The sequence below is a fragment of the Eulemur rufifrons genome, chromosome 21 (genome assembly GCF_041146395.1).
Source record: "Eulemur rufifrons isolate Redbay chromosome 21, OSU_ERuf_1, whole genome shotgun sequence".
In the NCBI taxonomy this organism is placed as follows: Eukaryota; Metazoa; Chordata; class Mammalia; order Primates; family Lemuridae; genus Eulemur; species Eulemur rufifrons.
The window spans coordinates 19922490-19940569 of NC_091003.1; the positions used below are offsets into that span (position 1 = coordinate 19922490).

The window sequence follows — 18080 nt, forward strand, 5'->3', positions numbered from 1 at the left end:
TTTCCAATAAATGGGGACATCCTCTGATGTAACTGACAACTATTAAAATCAGGAAATTAACATGGACACATCATTACCATAGAATCCTAGACCCCATTTAAATTTTTCCAGTTGTACTAACTTGCTTCATAGCAAAAAGATCCAGTTGAGAATCATGCATTGCATTTAATTGTCATGTATCTTTAGTCTTCTTTAGTCTGGAACAGTTCCGGGGTCTGGCTTTAACTTTCATGACCTTGGTACTCATTAAGATTATAGTTTTGTAGAATGTCCATTTATTTGGGTTTGTCTGATGTATCCCCATGATTATATTCAGGTTATGGATCTTGGGCACGAATATCACAGGAGTGATGTGGTCACCTTCTCAGGGAGGGCATCTTCTCGAGTGTCATGTGACTTCAATTTGTCCCATTCCTGACAATGCACATTGTGATCACTTGATAAAAGCCCGCACTCGTAACCACCCCGCAATAGTCCACAAAGGACCTTTCTCCAGAAGTCACAGAGTGAGGTCTATTTGGTGAAACAGATCCACTAGCATCAGTCCCTCATGATCAAAGTAACTTCAGCTCCATAAAGTGTGCTGTAAAGCCACAAACATAGCTACAGAAAAGCCAAGCTTACTTGTATTTTTGGCTTTCGGGCTATAAACAGATATATACACATTTTCAGGCACAGATTCAAAACACTTGTTTTCTCCTTGTTTCCCTCACTCTGCTCCCTGATGAACCTTATAGTCTGTTAGACACTCTACCCCGGCCCTGTCCTGTGCTAAAACCTCATTCTCTAGTTTCTTTCCTGAATACATATTATGTGTCAGGCACAGTGACTCGACATGTCACTGGGAATACAGAGGACATTAAGTCAGTCTCCATTCTCAAGAAGCCCACATTTAAGCGGGTTCACGAAAGTTCTTGTTTAATTCATACCAACCAGGTAACAATAGACCTAGGCCTTTGGATTCCAAGTCCAGTGCTCTGTATATCCCAACTTTTGCCTCTTGGATCTTTTCATCACATGGAGGAGAAAGGAAACACAAGCAAAAATTAACCGCTAACACTTTCTAAGCACCTGCTGTGTGCCATATACAGTTTTCATAGCCTAAAGTTTTATCTTACTGAATCCTCAACCATCTTGCATAAGAGAAGACTTACGCTTAGATGTCAGAGGACATGCTCAAGGTTCCCAGGTGGTGAATTGCAGAGTCAAGATTGGAACTCCAGAAACTGTGTGCACTTAACGTCTAGGAAGAGTCCCGCGGCTGGTGAGGGCTTCCCTGGGAGGGCCCATGACTTGTTCATTGTTCTCCCTGGGGGAGGAGGAGGCACCGAGTGCATTTTAAATAGGTCAGTGAATGAATGAATTTGTTTACCAAGCTGCTGGAAAGGAAGAGAATGGAAATATTTCCTGGAGAGAATACCTGGGAGACTCGGGTTGTCCCATTCATTGCCTTATTCGCTCTCGAACTCCCACATAAGACAACTGTCCTGCGCTCACACGGTGACTATCCTGAGAGAGCCAAAGCCACAGCATACGGGGCATGGCCTTCATTACTTCCATTTGAATGCTGCGCCCCAGGACCCCTACTGTCTCACAGTAGTTCTCGTAACTATCCTATGAGCCAGTCCTATATCCCCATTTTACAGATTTAGAACCTCAGACTGGCAAGAGAGTCTCCTTAGGGCCAAGTGGCTCAGCGACGTCCACAACCAGTCGTCGGAGGCTGGGCGTCGCAGTCCCAAGCGGGCGCGGCAGCGAGGCCGGCACAGCTGGGAAATCACTCCCGAGCCATTCTGGGCCCTGCAAGTCCGCCTCTCCTTTCCAGAATCTCAGTCCGCTGCTCTCCAGCCAGACTCGTTCTCGCGTTCCGTCGCTGCCATGGCAACGAACGCGCCATTTGCTGCCGCGTTACGTCATTTCCGGAGCGCCGGCCCCGGCACATCCGGGTTCCGGCCGCTGGAGCCGGGCTGTTTCCGCGCGGAGTGTGAAGTTGTGTTTGGTAATCTGGACTCCTCGGAGAGGTGAGCGGGGCCGGGGACAGGGAAGGGGACGAGCGGAGTCAGCGCCAGTGGGAGTGGGGGCGAGGGCTCGGGGACGGCGGGTCTCGGCCACACTGGTGTGGGATTCTGTTTTGCAGGCAGCTCTGCCGAGGCACGGAGAGGGGCGGCATTGCTCGGGGTCACGGGGAGGCAGTGCCTGGGCCGAGTTAGAAATCTGAGCCTCCTCGAGATGCTTGGACAGCAGGGGAGAGTCCTGGCTTCAGGCCTTCCTGGTTTCGAGCCCTGCCAGCTGTGGAACCCAGGGCGACTCTCTTAACTCCTCTGAGCCTCCTTTTTTTCTTTTGTTTTCATTCCTTTCCTTTTTCCTTTTCCCTTTTCCCCTTTCCCTTTCCGTTTCCCTTTCTCTTTTCGAGACAGTCTCGCTCTGTCGCCCGGGCTGGAGTGCAGTGGCATCATCATAGCTCACTGCAACCTCAAACTCCTGGGCTCAAGCGATCCTCCTATCCCAGCCTCCCAAGGCGCGTGCTATCACGTCCGGCTAATTTTTCTATTTTTTTTTTTTTTTTGTAGAAACAGTGTCTCACTCTTGCTCGGGTTGCTCTTGAACTCCTGGCCCCCAGTAATCCTGTCTCGGCCTAGAATGCTAGGATTACAGGCGTGAACCACTGTGCTAATAGTACCTGTATTGTATCATAGAAGTGTTTTGATGGTGACATTAGGTAATTGGCTTCAGGCACCCACCGTGTACCTAGCATCTACTGAGGGCTTCATAACATATGACTAATCCCGGCATTATTACCATGCTCTGTGCCCAAGGAGGCAGTGGTATTTCTTCCCACGTATTGGGGACTCCCCACCTGCCCTCAGAACGTTTCCTTCCTATGCACTCCTGCAAGAGGTTGGGACCAGCTGTACCCAACCAGTCACCAGTGAGTAGAGGAAGCAGGAATAGCTTTCTGGCAGAGCTGACCAGAGTTTGACACTGCCTGTGTAAACTGCATGAATTACTGTGTGGTGCACCATGCTTGGCACTTATGTGCATTTAATACTCCTACGCTGAGTATCTGGTAAAGTTGGAATTTGAACTTGGGCTGTGATTTTAGCGTGCCTGATTTCACTATTGCCTTGCTAAATTCACTCTCTGGTCCAGTAATAGTAAGGGTGATGAACCTAATCATGGGACTACAGTAGAAGCTATTGTTTCTTGATCACTTATTGAGAACTCATTGAATCTGCCTTACAAGCATTTTCTAAGGTTGGCACAGTAGTTAGCTCCAGTTTAAGAAAGAGACAACTGAATCTCATCACCCAGCTACCAAGAGGTGGATTCTGTATTTCAGTCTACGGACATCTGAATTTTAAGATTGTGTTCAAAAGTCTTACAGCCTTACAGCACATCAGAAGAGATTCGTGTTTTGGGAGGAAAACTAAGTTATAACAAGAGTCTTTTAGTCTCATCGAGTAACGTATTTCAGAAAACATTCTAAAAAATCATAGAAAGAAATTATTATAAAAATCTGGAATCTAAGAAGTCCACCAAATTTCTGAGGCAGTAATATGTAGAATAACATACTTAGTTATTTCTGTGTGGTTTGTGTGTGTGCGCGATTGTATGTGATATTTATGACATTGACTAGGACAAGGAAATACATATTTTTTAAGACTCATACAAACTGCTAGTTTGTCTTTTGTTCACCTGTTTTAGTACTGTTTTCTAAAATATGTTTTTAATATCTGGTTTATTGAATAGTAACAATGATTTTAATAGACTTTGAATTTGGAGGAAGTTCTGAAGGCAGCAAAGAATAGAGACTCACAGGGAATCTTTCTGCTGCTGCCCTCGGTACCGATCGCAGACCCTGCCCTTTTTGTCCCTTCCTTTAGTGACTGGCCATGTCGCTGTCCCACTTGTACCGGGACGGGGAAGGCCGCATCGATGATGATGACGACGAGCGGGAAAACTTTGAGATCACTGACTGGGATCTCCAGAATGAGTTCAACCCCAACCGGCAGCGCCACTGGCAGACCAAGGAAGAAGCCACCTATGGGGTGTGGGCAGAGCGAGACTCGGATGACGAGAGGCCCAGCTTTGGAGGCAAACGGTAATGTCTGGCATGGGGCTGCTTCCCGGTATTTAGGGAGGAGGGAGAGAGAGGGAGGGAGGAAGGGAGAGGGGGTGGGGGAGATACCCTGACAATTGTACTTCTCTCTTGGCTTTATTAAGTCCCTTTAGCTACGACATCAGCTAGGGAGGTCCTGTTTTCTCTTTAGGCTAGAGTGCTGCTCTTTCACTGATTTAATTAGGAGTCGATGTTTATTGAGTGATTACTGTGTGTTAGGCCTTGTGTGGTAGACCCAGTCCTTGCCTTCCTGGAGTCCAGACTCTAGTGGATAGAGACAAGCATTAATCAATGACTAGATCAGACTTCATAACTGTGACTTAGGACATGAGGGAGAGCACATTTTAGGGTGTTTCACCTCTTCTGGGAGGCCAGGGAAGAGTTCCTTGGAGAAGTGATCCTTATACTGATGTGAACGTAGAAGGTGACTAGGGTGGTAGGAGGGGCATGAGTATGCGGAGGCCTTCAATGGGAGGCAATAGGGTGTCCACAAGGATATGAAAGGTTTTAGGGGCTGGGGCAGAGAGAGGGAGAGGGAGCATAGTTTGAAGAGGCTGTGATGTGGGGCTGTTATGTTTTGAGAAGACGCTTTTGCAGGAGGGCAGAGTCGGCGTGGAGCCGCAGTGGGAGGCGGCTCTGTGAGGAGGCCAAGGCAGTGGTCCCTGCAGAGATGGTGGCGGCCTGGGCTGGGATGGTGGCGGGAGATGAGGATTCAGGCTGAAAGTCTCCTTTTAGTGTGAGTTGTGTGTGTGCCGGCTGCAACTCATTTGCCCAGGGTGTGGCAGCTTTGGGTTTTTCTCTGTGTGGGTTTTTCTCTAGGCTCTAGCCCGTTCAGACTGTGTTTTTTCCAAAGGAGGCTGGGAGAGACAGAGCATAGGAATCAGTTCAACCTTTTCTCATCCACAAGCAAGTCTAAAAGCAGCTGACAAGTAGATCGGGGATCAGAATTGCATAAACATAAGAACATAATAGCAGCTGACATCTCTTGGCGGCTTACATGTTCTGGGAACTTGACAAGCCTGGTTTTATGATCCCTATGAGAAAGGTACCATTATTATCATCCCCATTTTACAGATTAGGAAACTGAGGCCAGTGGTCACACAGGTAGGCAGAAGCTGAACTAGAACTGCAGTCGAGACCTGTCTGACTCTAGAGTTTGGGCTCTTAATTGCTAAGTTATATTGCATCTTTTAGGAAAAAATTCTCTGAATTCCATTGCTGCCCTGGGGATGTTTAATTACTAGGTTGGTCATTTTATAAAGCATCACTTTATTTGCAATATTCCCAGGGTATTCACTGGAATTTTTTCTCTGTATTCTTTTAACCATACCTTACAAATATATCAGCTTTATTTTATACAAAAAGGAACTGAAGTTGATCTTGAGGCAATCAGGGTTGCAATCAACACGGTCCATTTTACGGTTAATTTCTTAGGGATTTCAGTTTAGTTTTCATATTTAAATAAACTTAATGGATATGAGCTTTTTCTCAGTTTCATTAATATTGTTATATACTTTACATTCATATAATCTTTTAATGGATTTTATTTATGATTTTTATCTATCAGAATTTCTGTTCCTGTGATTTTTATACTTGAGTTTCCAAAACAAATGCCTTTTAAGATAATTTTACGTTTAAAATTGGATTATTGCATCATATTTTGAATTTATAATCAACTTTGCAGTGATGTAACTGCCCAACCAGAGATTTGAATTGAACATATCAAGTAAAAATGTAAAGTGTGATTACCGGAAGTCAAATCTGGGGCCCTTTTGATATTTTGACATATAAAGAAATGTGTTACTCCTTTAAAATGGGTCCCAGGAGGTCTACTGTAAGGAATTCTCTAGTGGGCAGAGTTTCTACGAAGGGGTGGCAGAAGAGTTCTTTCCAAACCCCTGGGGTCTGTGTCTCCGCCTGCAGGGCCCGCGACTACTCCGCGCCCGTCAACTTCATCAGCGCTGGGCTCAAGAAAGGGGCGGCAGAGGAGGCGGAGCTGGAAGATTCTGATGACGAAGAGAAACCCGTTAAGCAGGAGGACTTCCCTAAGGATCTTGGACCAAAGAAGTTGAAAACGGTAGTCCTTATTGCAGGATTGCGACCTCAGTTAGAGCCTTCAAAGGCCATTGTGGCCCAAGCGTTTCCCAGCTAGGGAGAAGCTCAGCTGGCACGCAGTCGTGCGGGTTTCTCCTGGTGGCACCAGGTTTCTGCGAGGCGTGACGTGTGTAGTGCAGTCTCTTTTCTTCCCTGACACACATCACAGATTATATGTTTGGTTCATATGACACTTTTCATAGCGCTGCTCTGTAAATGGGAGGGCGTGTTCCCATCGGCCACACTTTCTTAGGTCTTTCTTTTTCCATTAACTAAACTTTGATTTTTCTTCTGTGCAGGGTGGGAATTTTAAGCCCAGCCAGAAAGGGTTTGCAGGAGGAACCAAATCTTTCATGGACTTCGGCAGCTGGGAAAGACACACGAAAGGAATTGGACAGAAGCTTCTTCAGAAGATGGGCTACGTCCCTGGACGGGGGCTCGGGAAGAACGCGCAAGGTGTTGCACGCTCCCCCTCGTTGTCTTGCACGGGGGAGGCGGGCAGAGGGAAGGAGAGGTTTTCTGGGCTTCTTCCCTTTCACAAGTACTGTGACTCTGCAGCGTGGTTTGCCAGCACAAGACATCTGTGCTCCTAAGCGCCTTTGCTTTATCAAAACTGAAGTTAAATGAAATACTTGTTTCAGAGGGAGGAAAAGGGTTAGGGTCTAAAGCAGGCTGAAGACAGGCTGCTTTTTTGGCCTGACCAGTGTTTCTAAAAAAATGAATTAGTTGCTGATATTTAAATACCAGACATTTTCACCTAAAATTCTAGCAGTCATTAGTTTAGCTGAATCAGAGCTGCCCCTGGCCTTCTCTTGGAAGCAGTCTCCACCACTCCCTGTTGTCTTCCACCTCAACCCACTTTATCCATTTACATTAACATTTCTGGGCCCTTGAAGGCATTTGAGTTTGCAGTCCTTGCTTAGGGGGGTTTTGGTTTTGCAGAATGGTTATTTGTCCTTCAGGAATATCAAGAAGAACATTGTGTATAGTTTTTCTTTTTCCCTCCCCTTCCCATGTATAGTTTTTTTAATAGCTAGAAGCATGTAGCTGTCAAATTGGCTGAGCAAATCCTGCGTTGGTCACCTCCATCTTCACTCAGTAGCCCCGTCTCCTCTTGTCCTCGCACGCCCAGCCCCACTGAGGCACAGCCCCTGTCCCCCATTCTAACCTCCTTGACACCAAAGCCCCTCAAACCAAGCAGCTGATTCTTCCTGCAGGAACTTTTCCTCTTCTTGAGCTACTCGATATGAGTGATCTCCAACTGGAGATAATCAAAAGTACTCTCTATAATTCAAATTCTGGTCTCTAAATAATTATTAAAGTGAAATCCAGGTTATGTGTTGAAAACATTAGCTGTATGAAAAATACATGAACTTAAATGAAGGTAAACATGGTGACCTGGAATGAGAACAAGGGGACAGTTTTTAGATGAGATTTCAACTGTACTAAACGGAAGGGGGGTGGGGAATCTGTATTGAAATATTGTGGTCCCATTTATAAGCTCTTGTATGAGAAAAACACAACATTTATTTCTAGGGCTTAAACTTATTATTACATTTTATAGAGACAGGGTTTTACTGTGTTACCCAGGCTGGCCTTGAATTTCTGGGCTTAAGTAATCCTCCTGCCTCTGCCTTCCAAAGTGCTGGGATTATAGGTACGAGCCAATGTGCCCGGCCTTAAACTTGTTATAAAAAACAGTTAAACATAGGGGATATGAACTACTAAGTAAACTAGAGGAGGAGTCTCATGTTAAATTGTAGTTTTACTTCAGTCAGAATTAATACAGTAACCGAATTACTGCATTTTCCATGACAGAGGCTTTCAGGTGAGTAAACTGTAGAGTATAGTATGCTGGGGTTCAGTTATCAATGAATTGTTCTGTTTTCTTCCCATCCACTAAAACAGTGAATCCAAGTGGAAATGGAAATCTGTATTTAGGACATAAATAGCCTAAGGTCAGCAGACCGCTGTGTTGTAGCGTAAGTGCCCAGAAGTTTCAAACCACACAGGCCGTGGACAGCGCTCCGAGGGCAGAGAGGCGCTCGCCTTCCTGGGCAGTGTGTTGTTTTCATGTAAGGAGCAAGGAAGTGCGATTTCCCTGAGCGACTTGTTCACGTACACGAATTGCCGTGATCTGAAGTCCCTTCTTTCCTTTGCTGGTATTTGTCAGGTATCATTAACCCGATCGAAGCCAAACAGAGAAAAGGAAAAGGAGCTGTCGGGGCCTACGGTTCGGAGCGTACCACTCAGTCCCTGCAGGACTTCCCTGTGGTTGACTCGGAAGAAGAGGCCGAAGAGGTAACCAGTGGGTGGCCGGTGTCCCGTGCCTTTCCACGTCGCTGTCGGTGCAGCGTGTCCTTCACTCATTCATTCAGTTTCCAGGTGTTCGCGGCACACCTGCCGTCTGCCTGCTGCTGTGCGGGAGGCTCGGTGTGCTGTGGTGAGAGGGCTTGGAGCCTGGGGGACAGAGACAGAGACAATGAACAAGCAACTCCAGTGTGGCAGAAGTGACAGTAGGTGCTAGGAGGTGCCTAGACAGAAGATAAGGTTGGGGGAGAGGGGTGTTGGCCTGCTTTTAATAAATGCGGCGGCCAGGGAAACCTTTTAGGGAAGGATCGCCGGGAGACTTGGCGCAAGAGAAGGTGCCAGCTGTGGGGTGAGTTGAGGAGCCAGAGCGCACTGAGCAATGTGAGCTCGATGGTGAAGAGACCATAAAGGAAGCCGGTGGCACACAGAGCGGAGGGGAAGGAAGTGCATTCACAGAGGAGCCCGCCGTCCTGGTGCGGCCATGGCCATCTGCAGGGCCTTGGTCTTCAGCCCGCGTGCAGCAGGGCGCCATCTGCTGGCTGCTGTGTGTCTCTACACCAGTGCTAGGAAGGGGCCAGCTCTCTTGATTGACATATTACTCTTTTTTCCTTTGCATTTATGAGGGAAAAGCAGGATGCTGCAGAGAAACATGTGACTCTTCCTGTCACTGACCTCCTTTTATGAGGGAGGAAACATTTGAAAACGTGGGATTGATCACTCTGAGTCAGGGGTTCTGAGCTTCAGAAGCCAGATGGCAGGTGCCAGGCATAGGACAGGAGTAAGACGAGCCAGGTGCGGGACAACAGGGAGTGGTGGGGACTGAGGCACACGGGTGAGTACGGGGCCATTAGAGGGGAAGTCTCTGTTCACCTCTGGGCGATTGTCGCCTGTGAGCATGTGGGCTCCATGTTGCCTGATCTTCCGATTTGCCCAGAGTAGCCAGAAGTCTAGATACTGTTTGAGAAAACGTTACAAATTTTAGCCAGTGTGGGAAAAACCAAACCACCACCGCAAAACCAACTTCTGGGGGTTGGACTCTCTACTCCCCTCAGACTGACAGTCACCCCCTTTACGTTAGATCCTCCCACAGAGGGGTTTTGCAGACCCTTATTGTGAAAGATAGCTTTGCCTCGAGACTTAAGGCCTGCTTGTTTCTCTTCATTTTTAATTAGAACCAAGCTTTTCTGTATTTAAAAACAAAATGCTTTACATTGTATTGCTAAGTTTTATGTAAGTTAAATTTCAAACTAGTGCAGCGCCTGTCCACAGTTGATGCTCAGAAAACGTTTCCTTTGTCTTCATTTTTATTTCTCCCTCAGTCTGCTGCACCTGCCTTCTGAACCCCATTATTTGTAAGGGGGTGAGTGTGTGTCGGGGTGTACCCTTAGATACCCAGTGCCACACAGCCGTAGTCCTTCACTCAGAACTTCCACACAAATCTGAGACATGGGCTGGTGAATGTTCACGGTCTCGGGGGCCCCACCCACTGTAAAAAGGGGTTCTTCCTTGCAACTGACTGTATCCCTCTGGTTTAGGAATTTCAGAAAGAGCTGAGCCAGTGGAGGAAAGACCCAAGTGGAAGCAAGAAGAAGCCCAAATACTCTTACAAGACAGTGGAAGAGCTGAAGGCCAAGGGCAGGATTAGCAAGAAGCTCACCGCTCCCCAGAAGGAGCTTTCTCAGGTTAAGGTATGAGGGACCCTTGGACACCTGGCCCAGGACATGTTGGAAAACACACACAAAAATATCCGCTACCTCAGGGTTACTTTCTGAACCTTTGCTAAGGTTCTCTGGGTTTTCTTTCTAGGCTTGATTTTTCTTGGTATCCCCGCTTTTCTCACTTGGTGGAAGCATGTTCCCGTTCATTACACTGCATATTTAGTAACAGTTACTGAGTTCCCACTTGTGCCAGCACTGTTCCTGGCGCTACAGTGGTACACCAAATGCTCCTGTCTTTCTGGAGCTTGCAGTGAATTTAGTAACATTCCTGTTACTAAAACTTTGTCTTTGTTTCAGACACTTTTTAAGGATAGATTCCTAGAAGTACAATTACCAGATTAAAGAATATGAAAGCAGTTAAGGCATTTAAATACTGGGGAGATTGTACCAACTCTGACCAGGAGGGCAGGAGGGAGTCCCCAGGGCACCTTTGCCAGCATTAAGTAATTTTTTTTTTTTTTTTTTGAGGCAGAGTCTCACTCTGTTGCCCGGGCTAGAGTGCTGTGGTGTCAGCCTAGCTCACAGCAACCTCAAACTCCTGGGCTCAAGCGATCCTCCTTCCTCAGCCTCCCGAGTAGCTGGGACTACAGGCATGCGCCACCATTCCCGGCTCATTTTTTCTATATATACTTTTAGTTGTCCAGCTAATTTATTTCTATTTTTTTTTAGTAGAGATAGGGTCTCGCTCTTGCTCAGGTTAGTCTCGAACTCCTGAGCTCAAACGATCCACCGCGCTCGGCCTCCAGCATTAAGTATTTTCTTTTTTTTAAGATGAAATTTTCAGCCACTGTTATGTGCACATAGAGTATTAGGGTTTCCATTACTTTCCCAAGTCGTCAAAGACCCATGGTGACAGTTGCCTTTTGTAGATTGTTGTAGGATATGTAGTGTGTTACAGAACTCAAGAAAAGCCTCACATGGGGGTTTTTTTTTTTTTTTTTTTAAGACAGAGTCTTGCTCTGTTGCCCGGGCTAGAGTGCCGTGGCATCAGCCTAGCTCACAGCAACCTCAAACGCCTGGGCTCAAGCGATCCTCCTGCCTCAGCCTCCCGAGTAGCTGGGACTACAGGCATGTGCCACCATGCCCGGCTAATTTTTTTCTATATATTTTTAGCTATCCAGATCATTTCTTTCTATTTTTTTTTTTTTTTTTTAGTAGAGACGGAGTCTCGCTCTTTCTCAGGCTGGTCTCAAATTCCCGACCTCGAGGGATCCTCCCGCCTCGGCCTCCCTGAGTGCTAGGATTACAGGTGTGAGCCACCGCGCCCAGCCTCACATGGGGTTCTTAAATGTCAGTGTGTTGCCCATCATGTTATCTGGGGACCTGATAAGGGAATCTGGGTCCCACCCAGAGATTGTGAGTCAGTAGATGGAGACTAGACCCCAGGACTCTGTCGTTTCCCCCAGTGATTCTAATGCAGGCGGTTCATGGATCCCACTCTTCCTTACAAAGTGATGACAGAGAATTCTGTTTCAGGACAGTCTGTATTCAGGTTTCCTCAGTTTTCCTAAAACATTGGAAGTGGCTCATTTCCTAGGTTGCTTTTGTCCAACAACTTTTTTGTACATTTTCTGTTTTTAAATGAAAAAACAACTTACTATTATTATAATTGCAATGTATGGTGTATTTTAGGAAATTAGGAAATACCAAGAGGCAAAAGTATAAAATACTATTTTCCATCCTCCAAAAGATTATCAAATTTTTAACACCTTGATGTACATCCTAAATCTTTTTCTATGCTTATATGCATATATATTTTTTTAACAAAATGTGGTATTTTGGCTGTGTGTGTTTTATTACCTGCTTTGATCAGTACAGCCTCTACCTTTCCATTAAAATAAATTTTCATCTCTACTAATATTCGGTCCCTACTGAAATTTCATCAGATTTCCTACAAGTCTTCTCCATCTGGCTTGTTCAAAGGGATCCAATCTGGAACTACTTGCTGCATCTGATTGTTTTGTCCCTAGAGTCCCCTCTGACCTAGTACAGCCTGGGTCCCACTTTGAGAAGCCCTGCTGTTCTCCAGGCCTGTTGAATGATGTGGTTTCTACACGCTTGCACCAGCGCTGTGCCTTCCCGGGCTTGGCTGTATGTTTAACAGCACAGCAATGGTAAGTGTTAACTGGCTTCTCCAAGGTCATAGACATGACGGGCCGGGAGCAGAAGGTCTACTACAGCTACAGCCAGATCAGCCACAAGCACAACGTTCCCGACGACGGGCTCCCGCTGCAGTCCCAGCAGCCGCCGCAGCCTGGCAAAGAGGCCAAGGCCCCGGGCTTTGCGCTGCCCGAGCTAGAGCACAACCTGCAGCTGCTCATCGACCTCACAGAACAGGAGATCATCCAGAATGACCGGCAGCTGCAGTACGAGCGCGACATGGTGGTCAACCTCTCCCACGAGCTGGAAAAGATGTCTGAGGTCCTGGACCATGAGGAGCGGGTCATCTCCAACCTCAGCAAGGTGCTGGAGATGGTGGAGGAGTGCGAGCGGCGGATGCAGCCCAACTGCAGCAACCCCCTCACCCTGGATGAGTGCGCCCGCGTCTTCGAAACCCTCCAGGACAAGTACTACGAGGAGTACCGGATGTCAGACCGCGTGGACCTCGCCGTGGCCATCGTCTATCCGCTCATGAAGGAGTACTTCAAGGAGTGGGATCCCCTCAAAGTGAGTCGGTGGGGAAATTGACCCGTCCAGCTCTCGGCTGGGCTGCCCTGACGTGATGGGATGGTGTAGAGCGTGGGGAGGGCGGCCGGCCCGCTGCCCTCAGCCGCTCTGCGTTCCTCCTCAGGACTGCACCTACGGCACCGAGATCATCTCCAAGTGGAAAAGCCTCCTGGAGAACGACCAGCTCTTGTCGCACGGTGGGCAGGACCTCTCGGCAGACGCCTTTCACAGGTACCACAGGACGGGCTCTGCGTTCCTGCTGCTGACTCCTGGCGACCGGGAAGGGGCGCTGAAGGCCAGGGAAGGTGGCAGCGCTGGTCTCATTAATCTCCTGCTCCGTGTTGGCGCTGCTGCAGAAAGTCAACGTCATTCACTCATTAATGCATCTGACACGTGTCAAGTGTCCGCTGAGTGTTGTGCATGAGCTCGATGCAGGGCTCACCCGGGAGTGGGGCAGACAGCCTCCATCTGCAGTGCAGCGGGAAGGGCAGGGGGTAAATGCGGAAGTGAACAAATACAGACAGGGTGCACGCCGGGTGCAGGGGACAGGGTAGCGAGGGTGGGCACGTGGGGGTGCGCGGCTTGGGCAGAGTTCCCTCAGAGGAGGTGATGTTCAAGCTGCGACCCACAGGGTGAGAAGCGTCAGCTGTGGGTAGAGGGCCCTAGGTGGGACAGCACGTGACACTCGGAAAGGGGCCCTTGTGATCCTGAAGCGTCCCTGCGAGGCAGGCACTACTGAGGAGACCCAGGAGAGGTCAGGGGACAGCTGTGAGAGCAAGGAAGAGGCAGGCTCGGGTCTGGCCAGCAGGGGGACTGGCGTGAAGGTTTTCCACGATTGGATTTCCATTTATTCTAGAGAGGTGGGTGGTGGTTGTGTACTTTGAAACCAAGCAGTGCAATTAACCAGCCTGTCTTCTGCCTTTTCCCTATAGGTTGATATGGGAAGTCTGGATGCCTTTTGTTCGCAATATTGTCAACCAGTGGCAGCCAAGAAACTGTGACCCAATGGTGGACTTTTTGGATAGTTGGGTGCACATTATTCCCGTGTGGATCTTAGATAACATACTGGACCAACTCATCTTCCCCAAGCTGCAGAAGGAGGTAGGGGAGGGTCCTGGGAGACAGCTGCCACCAGGAGCCGTGAGGACTTGTTCAGCATCCTCTTCGTTAACTCAGTGCCGTTAAAACGCGGCAGCTAACTTCCATAACTTCCTCAACACAATTGCTGTTCTACAATGTTAACTTCAGCCTTAGCACTTTTTCCCCAAAATCGCCCTCGAGGGAATTCATTTTCTTGATTTCACAAAATTAGAATGGTATTGTTTCTGAGATGTAATACGATAGAAGGGGCATATTTGTTTGGGTCAGTGTCTGTTTGGGGAAATGGAGTGTCAAATGCCTTCAAGGCACCTTGGCTGCCCCTTAGTGCCTACCACTTCCCTCCACAGAGTGGAGACTGTGTCCTGCTCGAAATGTGCAAAGGACTGTGGGCCACTGCCAGGAAGCACAAGGCCGCCTCAAGGCCGCCTTCCGCAAGCACAGCAGTTGCCTTTAACCCTGCAAAGGCTGTTAAGCAACTGGCCGTCCCCACGAACTCTCTTCTCCCCACTCGCTGTGCAGGTGGAAAACTGGAACCCGCTGACGGACACCGTCCCCATCCACTCTTGGATCCACCCGTGGCTGCCCCTCATGCAGGCGCGGCTGGAGCCGCTCTATTCGCCCATCCGCAGCAAGCTGTCCAGCGCCCTGCAGAAGTGGCACCCCAGCGACTCCTCTGCCAAGCTCATCCTGCAGCCGTGGAAAGATGTCTTCACCCCTGGCTCCTGGGAAGCATTCATGGTCAAGAACATCGTGCCCAAGCTGGGTAAGGAAACGGGGGAGGTGCGTTCCAAGTCCAGCAGCTTCGGGGCCCTGGTCTCTGTGGCTGGCAGTCATGATCTAAAACATGGCCACTGGGTTCATGAGAAGGCTCAGTACACAATATTGTGTACTGTAACAAAGGTGCCATTTTGTACAGAGGCTCAATATAAATATAACTTGGTCTTTTCTGCTGTTTATTTACAATCATGACTAACAGTCCACAGTGACAGAGTTGAACTCAGTGTGCCTTAATGGTTCTGATTGGTACAGTTTTGGCTTCTTGTAACAGGACAGCCACTGGAGGTCTGAAATTCTTGTGGTGTTTTATTCCAAATTATTAGGGGCTTATTCCTGGGTTAGAGAAAAAAATTATTTTTAAGAATTGTATATCAAGAACTTAAAATTCATCTTTAAAAGCAGATCAAAGACTGACATTGTCTGGTGACAGTTTGCTCTTTGTGCTTCTGCGGCTTTGCTGATTCTGAAGCTGAAACTTAGAGCCTGGGCTTCTCTTCCAGGGATGTGTCTCGGTGAGCTAGTCATCAACCCCCACCAACAGCACATGGATGCTTTTTACTGGGTGATCGACTGGGAAGGGATGATCTCTGTCTCCAGCCTGGTGGGACTTCTTGAAAAGCACTTCTTCCCCAAGTGGCTTCAGGTACACTTTGATTTGCTTTGGTTTTCTTGGGAGGAGCTGGGGGAGGGGGGAGGCGGATCCTCTTAATTTTCTGCCAAGGCCTGACCACAAGGGCAATTACACAATGCAAAATAAATTACATGGTAGGGCAGGAATGAATTAGGTAATCATAATAGCGGCCACCACTTACTGAAAATTTGTCACATACCTGATGCTGTTCTAAGCACTTTACTTGCATTGTCAGCTCATCACAGTGACCCTAGTGGGTAGGGACTGTGGTGTCCCTGTTGTATAGGGACATGCCAGGGCACTTAGCCACCCAGCTGACTCCAAACGCCATACTCTTAAGTGCCAGACTGTGTAGCCCCTATGAATCCCTGTAAAGCGGTTGTCACCCACTTGTAGGACTAGGATCGAGCAGAACAAATGGTCCCTGTGGAACTTTTGCTCCCATATGTTGCCTCTGTGGATGCAAGTTTTTTTCTTTTTGGCAGGTGCTGTGTTCCTGGCTCAGTAACAGCCCAAATTACGAGGAGATCACCAAGTGGTACCTGGGTTGGAAATCCATGTTCTCAGACCAGGTGCTGGCACATCCGTCCATCAAGGACAAATTTAATGAAGCGCTTGACATCATGAACAGGGCGGTGTCCTCCAATGTCGGTGAGTGAGGAGTCCCGTTTTTGACGCCCTGGCCCTGATTTCCAGGTTTTTACACATTTACATGACACAGAATCCGAGTTTTCCGGTACCCAGAGGCCGCCTAAACCGTAGGTCACTCTTCGCACGTACAGCACTGCCCCTCACCCTCCCGACCCGGTCTCGTGGTCAGCCGTCCTGCCCAGGCTTGCTGTGACTGGCGGGGCACAGGCCCCTGAACAGAGCTGTGTCAGGCTGGATTCAGACACGCCGGTCTGACCCCAGGGCCGCCTTCCCAGCCACTGTGCTCTGTGGCCTTTTAAGGTTCACTTGTGCCTCTGCTCAGCCAGACTTGGTGTATTTACCACTCAAGTACACATCTTACAGTGCGGAGTCGGGGGGACAGTCTAACACTAAGTAATTGCTTACCCTCTTTTAGCTCCATTTTACCTGTAAAAATAGTAGTAATGCATACTTCGTAGGTTACAGGGGGACTAAGCGAGTTAATGTTTGTGTACAGCTCTCAGTAGGGTGTATCTTTGTTGTGGCAGAAGTAGGCGGTTCACTGTTCATTTAATATCCATTCCCAAGTTCTAGGTAAGTCGTTCTGCCCAGATCATGAGTAAAGGGAAATATATTCATGGTTCTGTATCTGGGAGCCTGTTTCAGCCAGTGCCGTGTTACCCTGGGCAGATATCTCCTAGTCTAACCACGTTTTACACGTAAGCTCGGCGAGGCCAAGAGCTTGCTCAGGATTACACAGCTAAAGACTGGCAGTGGGACTGGAATTTTCCATTTCCTGAGTCTTTAATTTTTTCTAGTTAGCCAATTACACGAAAAACAGAAAATTCATAGATTATATAATTATAGACTGCGTTTAATGAGGCAAACATGCTTCTCTGCTTAGCCAGGTTCTTCAAGAGCCATGTCCACTTTCCTATTTTCTAGAAACCCTTCCTCAGCCATCCCTGGCCTCATGTTCCCACAACTGTCCCCTGTGTGTGCCCCTTAAGTAGCATTTGGCATTTATGGTCCTGTATTATCCTTTGGACATCTAAGTTTCAGCTCCCCAAATAGGATAAATCCCTTGCAGGTATTTCATGTTATGCTGAATATTTAATAATCTCTGTGGTTACCAGATACTAGCCACAATCTTCAGAGCAGTGTTTCACGTGATACTGGCCATTTATCCAGACGTCCCCCAGAGTGGTGTCTGTGAGGCGGAGCTGCCCTGCAGTGAGTCGTGGGGCACTCGGGCGTGCCCAGAGCCGGGCCAAGTCACGGTGTCAGCCTCCACGCCTCTGGGGACGCCTGCCCTCACTGCCCCGCCCGCTTTGTCTCTCAGGCGCCTACATGCAGCCAGGGGCCCGGGAGAACATCGCCTACCTCACGCACACGGAGCGGAGGAAGGACTTCCAGTACGAGGCCATGCAGGAGCGGCGGGAGGCCGAGAACATGGCCCAGAGGGGCATCGGTGTGGCCGCCAGCTCCGTGCCCATGAACTTTAAGGACCTCATTGAGACCAAGGCCGAGGAGCACAACATCGTCTTCATGCCCGTCATCGGCAAGCGGCACGAAGGGAAGCAGCTCTACACCTTCGGCCGCATCGTGATCTACATCGACCGGGGCGTGGTGTTCGTCCAGGGCGAGAAGACCTGGGTGCCCACCTCCCTGCAGAGCCTGATCGACATGGCCAAGTAGCCGGCAGGTGGGGAGCGGCAGAGCCTCGCACCTGAGAGGGACGTGTTACGAATAAACGGTGTTTTAAATCATCCGCCAGAGGGTAACTCCTCTATTCAGGAGAGGCGCCATTTCGGGCCAGGTCACCAGGGCGGGATGTAAAACATGATGCTACTTTAGAAGCACATAAATCCTCACACCAAATCCTTACACGGAGTGTCGTCCTTGAAACAGGACAGCCAAGTTGACACATTTCCCGTTCCGATCTCTGAAATGGCGCCCAGTGCAAAGGACTCCTGCAGTCCCTTCACGGCAGTTTCCCTTTAGTCTCTGGTGGCAGCTTCTACCGCAGCCA

The 18080-nt window shown here is 48.5% G+C and overlaps 1 protein-coding gene across 1 annotated transcript; it reads left to right on the forward strand.

Annotated features, from left to right (window-relative positions):
- The first annotated feature begins 1953 nt into the window (after positions 1 to 1953).
- On the forward strand, positions 1954 to 18070 carry TFIP11 (tuftelin interacting protein 11). The gene is made up of 13 exons (XM_069496954.1): positions 1954 to 2021; positions 3885 to 4102; positions 6044 to 6197; positions 6514 to 6670; positions 8388 to 8515; positions 10060 to 10212; positions 12382 to 12909; positions 13034 to 13140; positions 13842 to 14010; positions 14530 to 14773; positions 15288 to 15430; positions 15904 to 16069; positions 17391 to 18070. Exons 2-13 carry the CDS (start codon positions 3894 to 3896, stop codon positions 17744 to 17746), a joined length of 2514 nt encoding a protein of 837 aa, XP_069353055.1. The 5' UTR covers positions 1954 to 2021; positions 3885 to 3893; the 3' UTR covers positions 17747 to 18070.
- Positions 18071 to 18080: the final 10 nt, after the last annotated feature.

What these genes read in the sequence shown, in the direction of transcription:
- TFIP11 (XM_069496954.1), top strand. Translation starts at nt 3,894, where the DNA reads ATGTCGCTGTCCCACTTGTACCGGGACGGGGAAGGCCGCATCGATGAT. An exon ending in GCTCGGGAAGAACGCGCAAG is followed by an intron (nt 6,671 to 8,387) that starts GTGTTGCACGCT and finishes GGTATTTGTCAG; the next exon opens with GTATCATTAACCCGATCGAA. An exon ending in CGGAAGAAGAGGCCGAAGAG is followed by an intron (nt 8,516 to 10,059) that starts GTAACCAGTGGG and finishes CCTCTGGTTTAG; the next exon opens with GAATTTCAGAAAGAGCTGAG.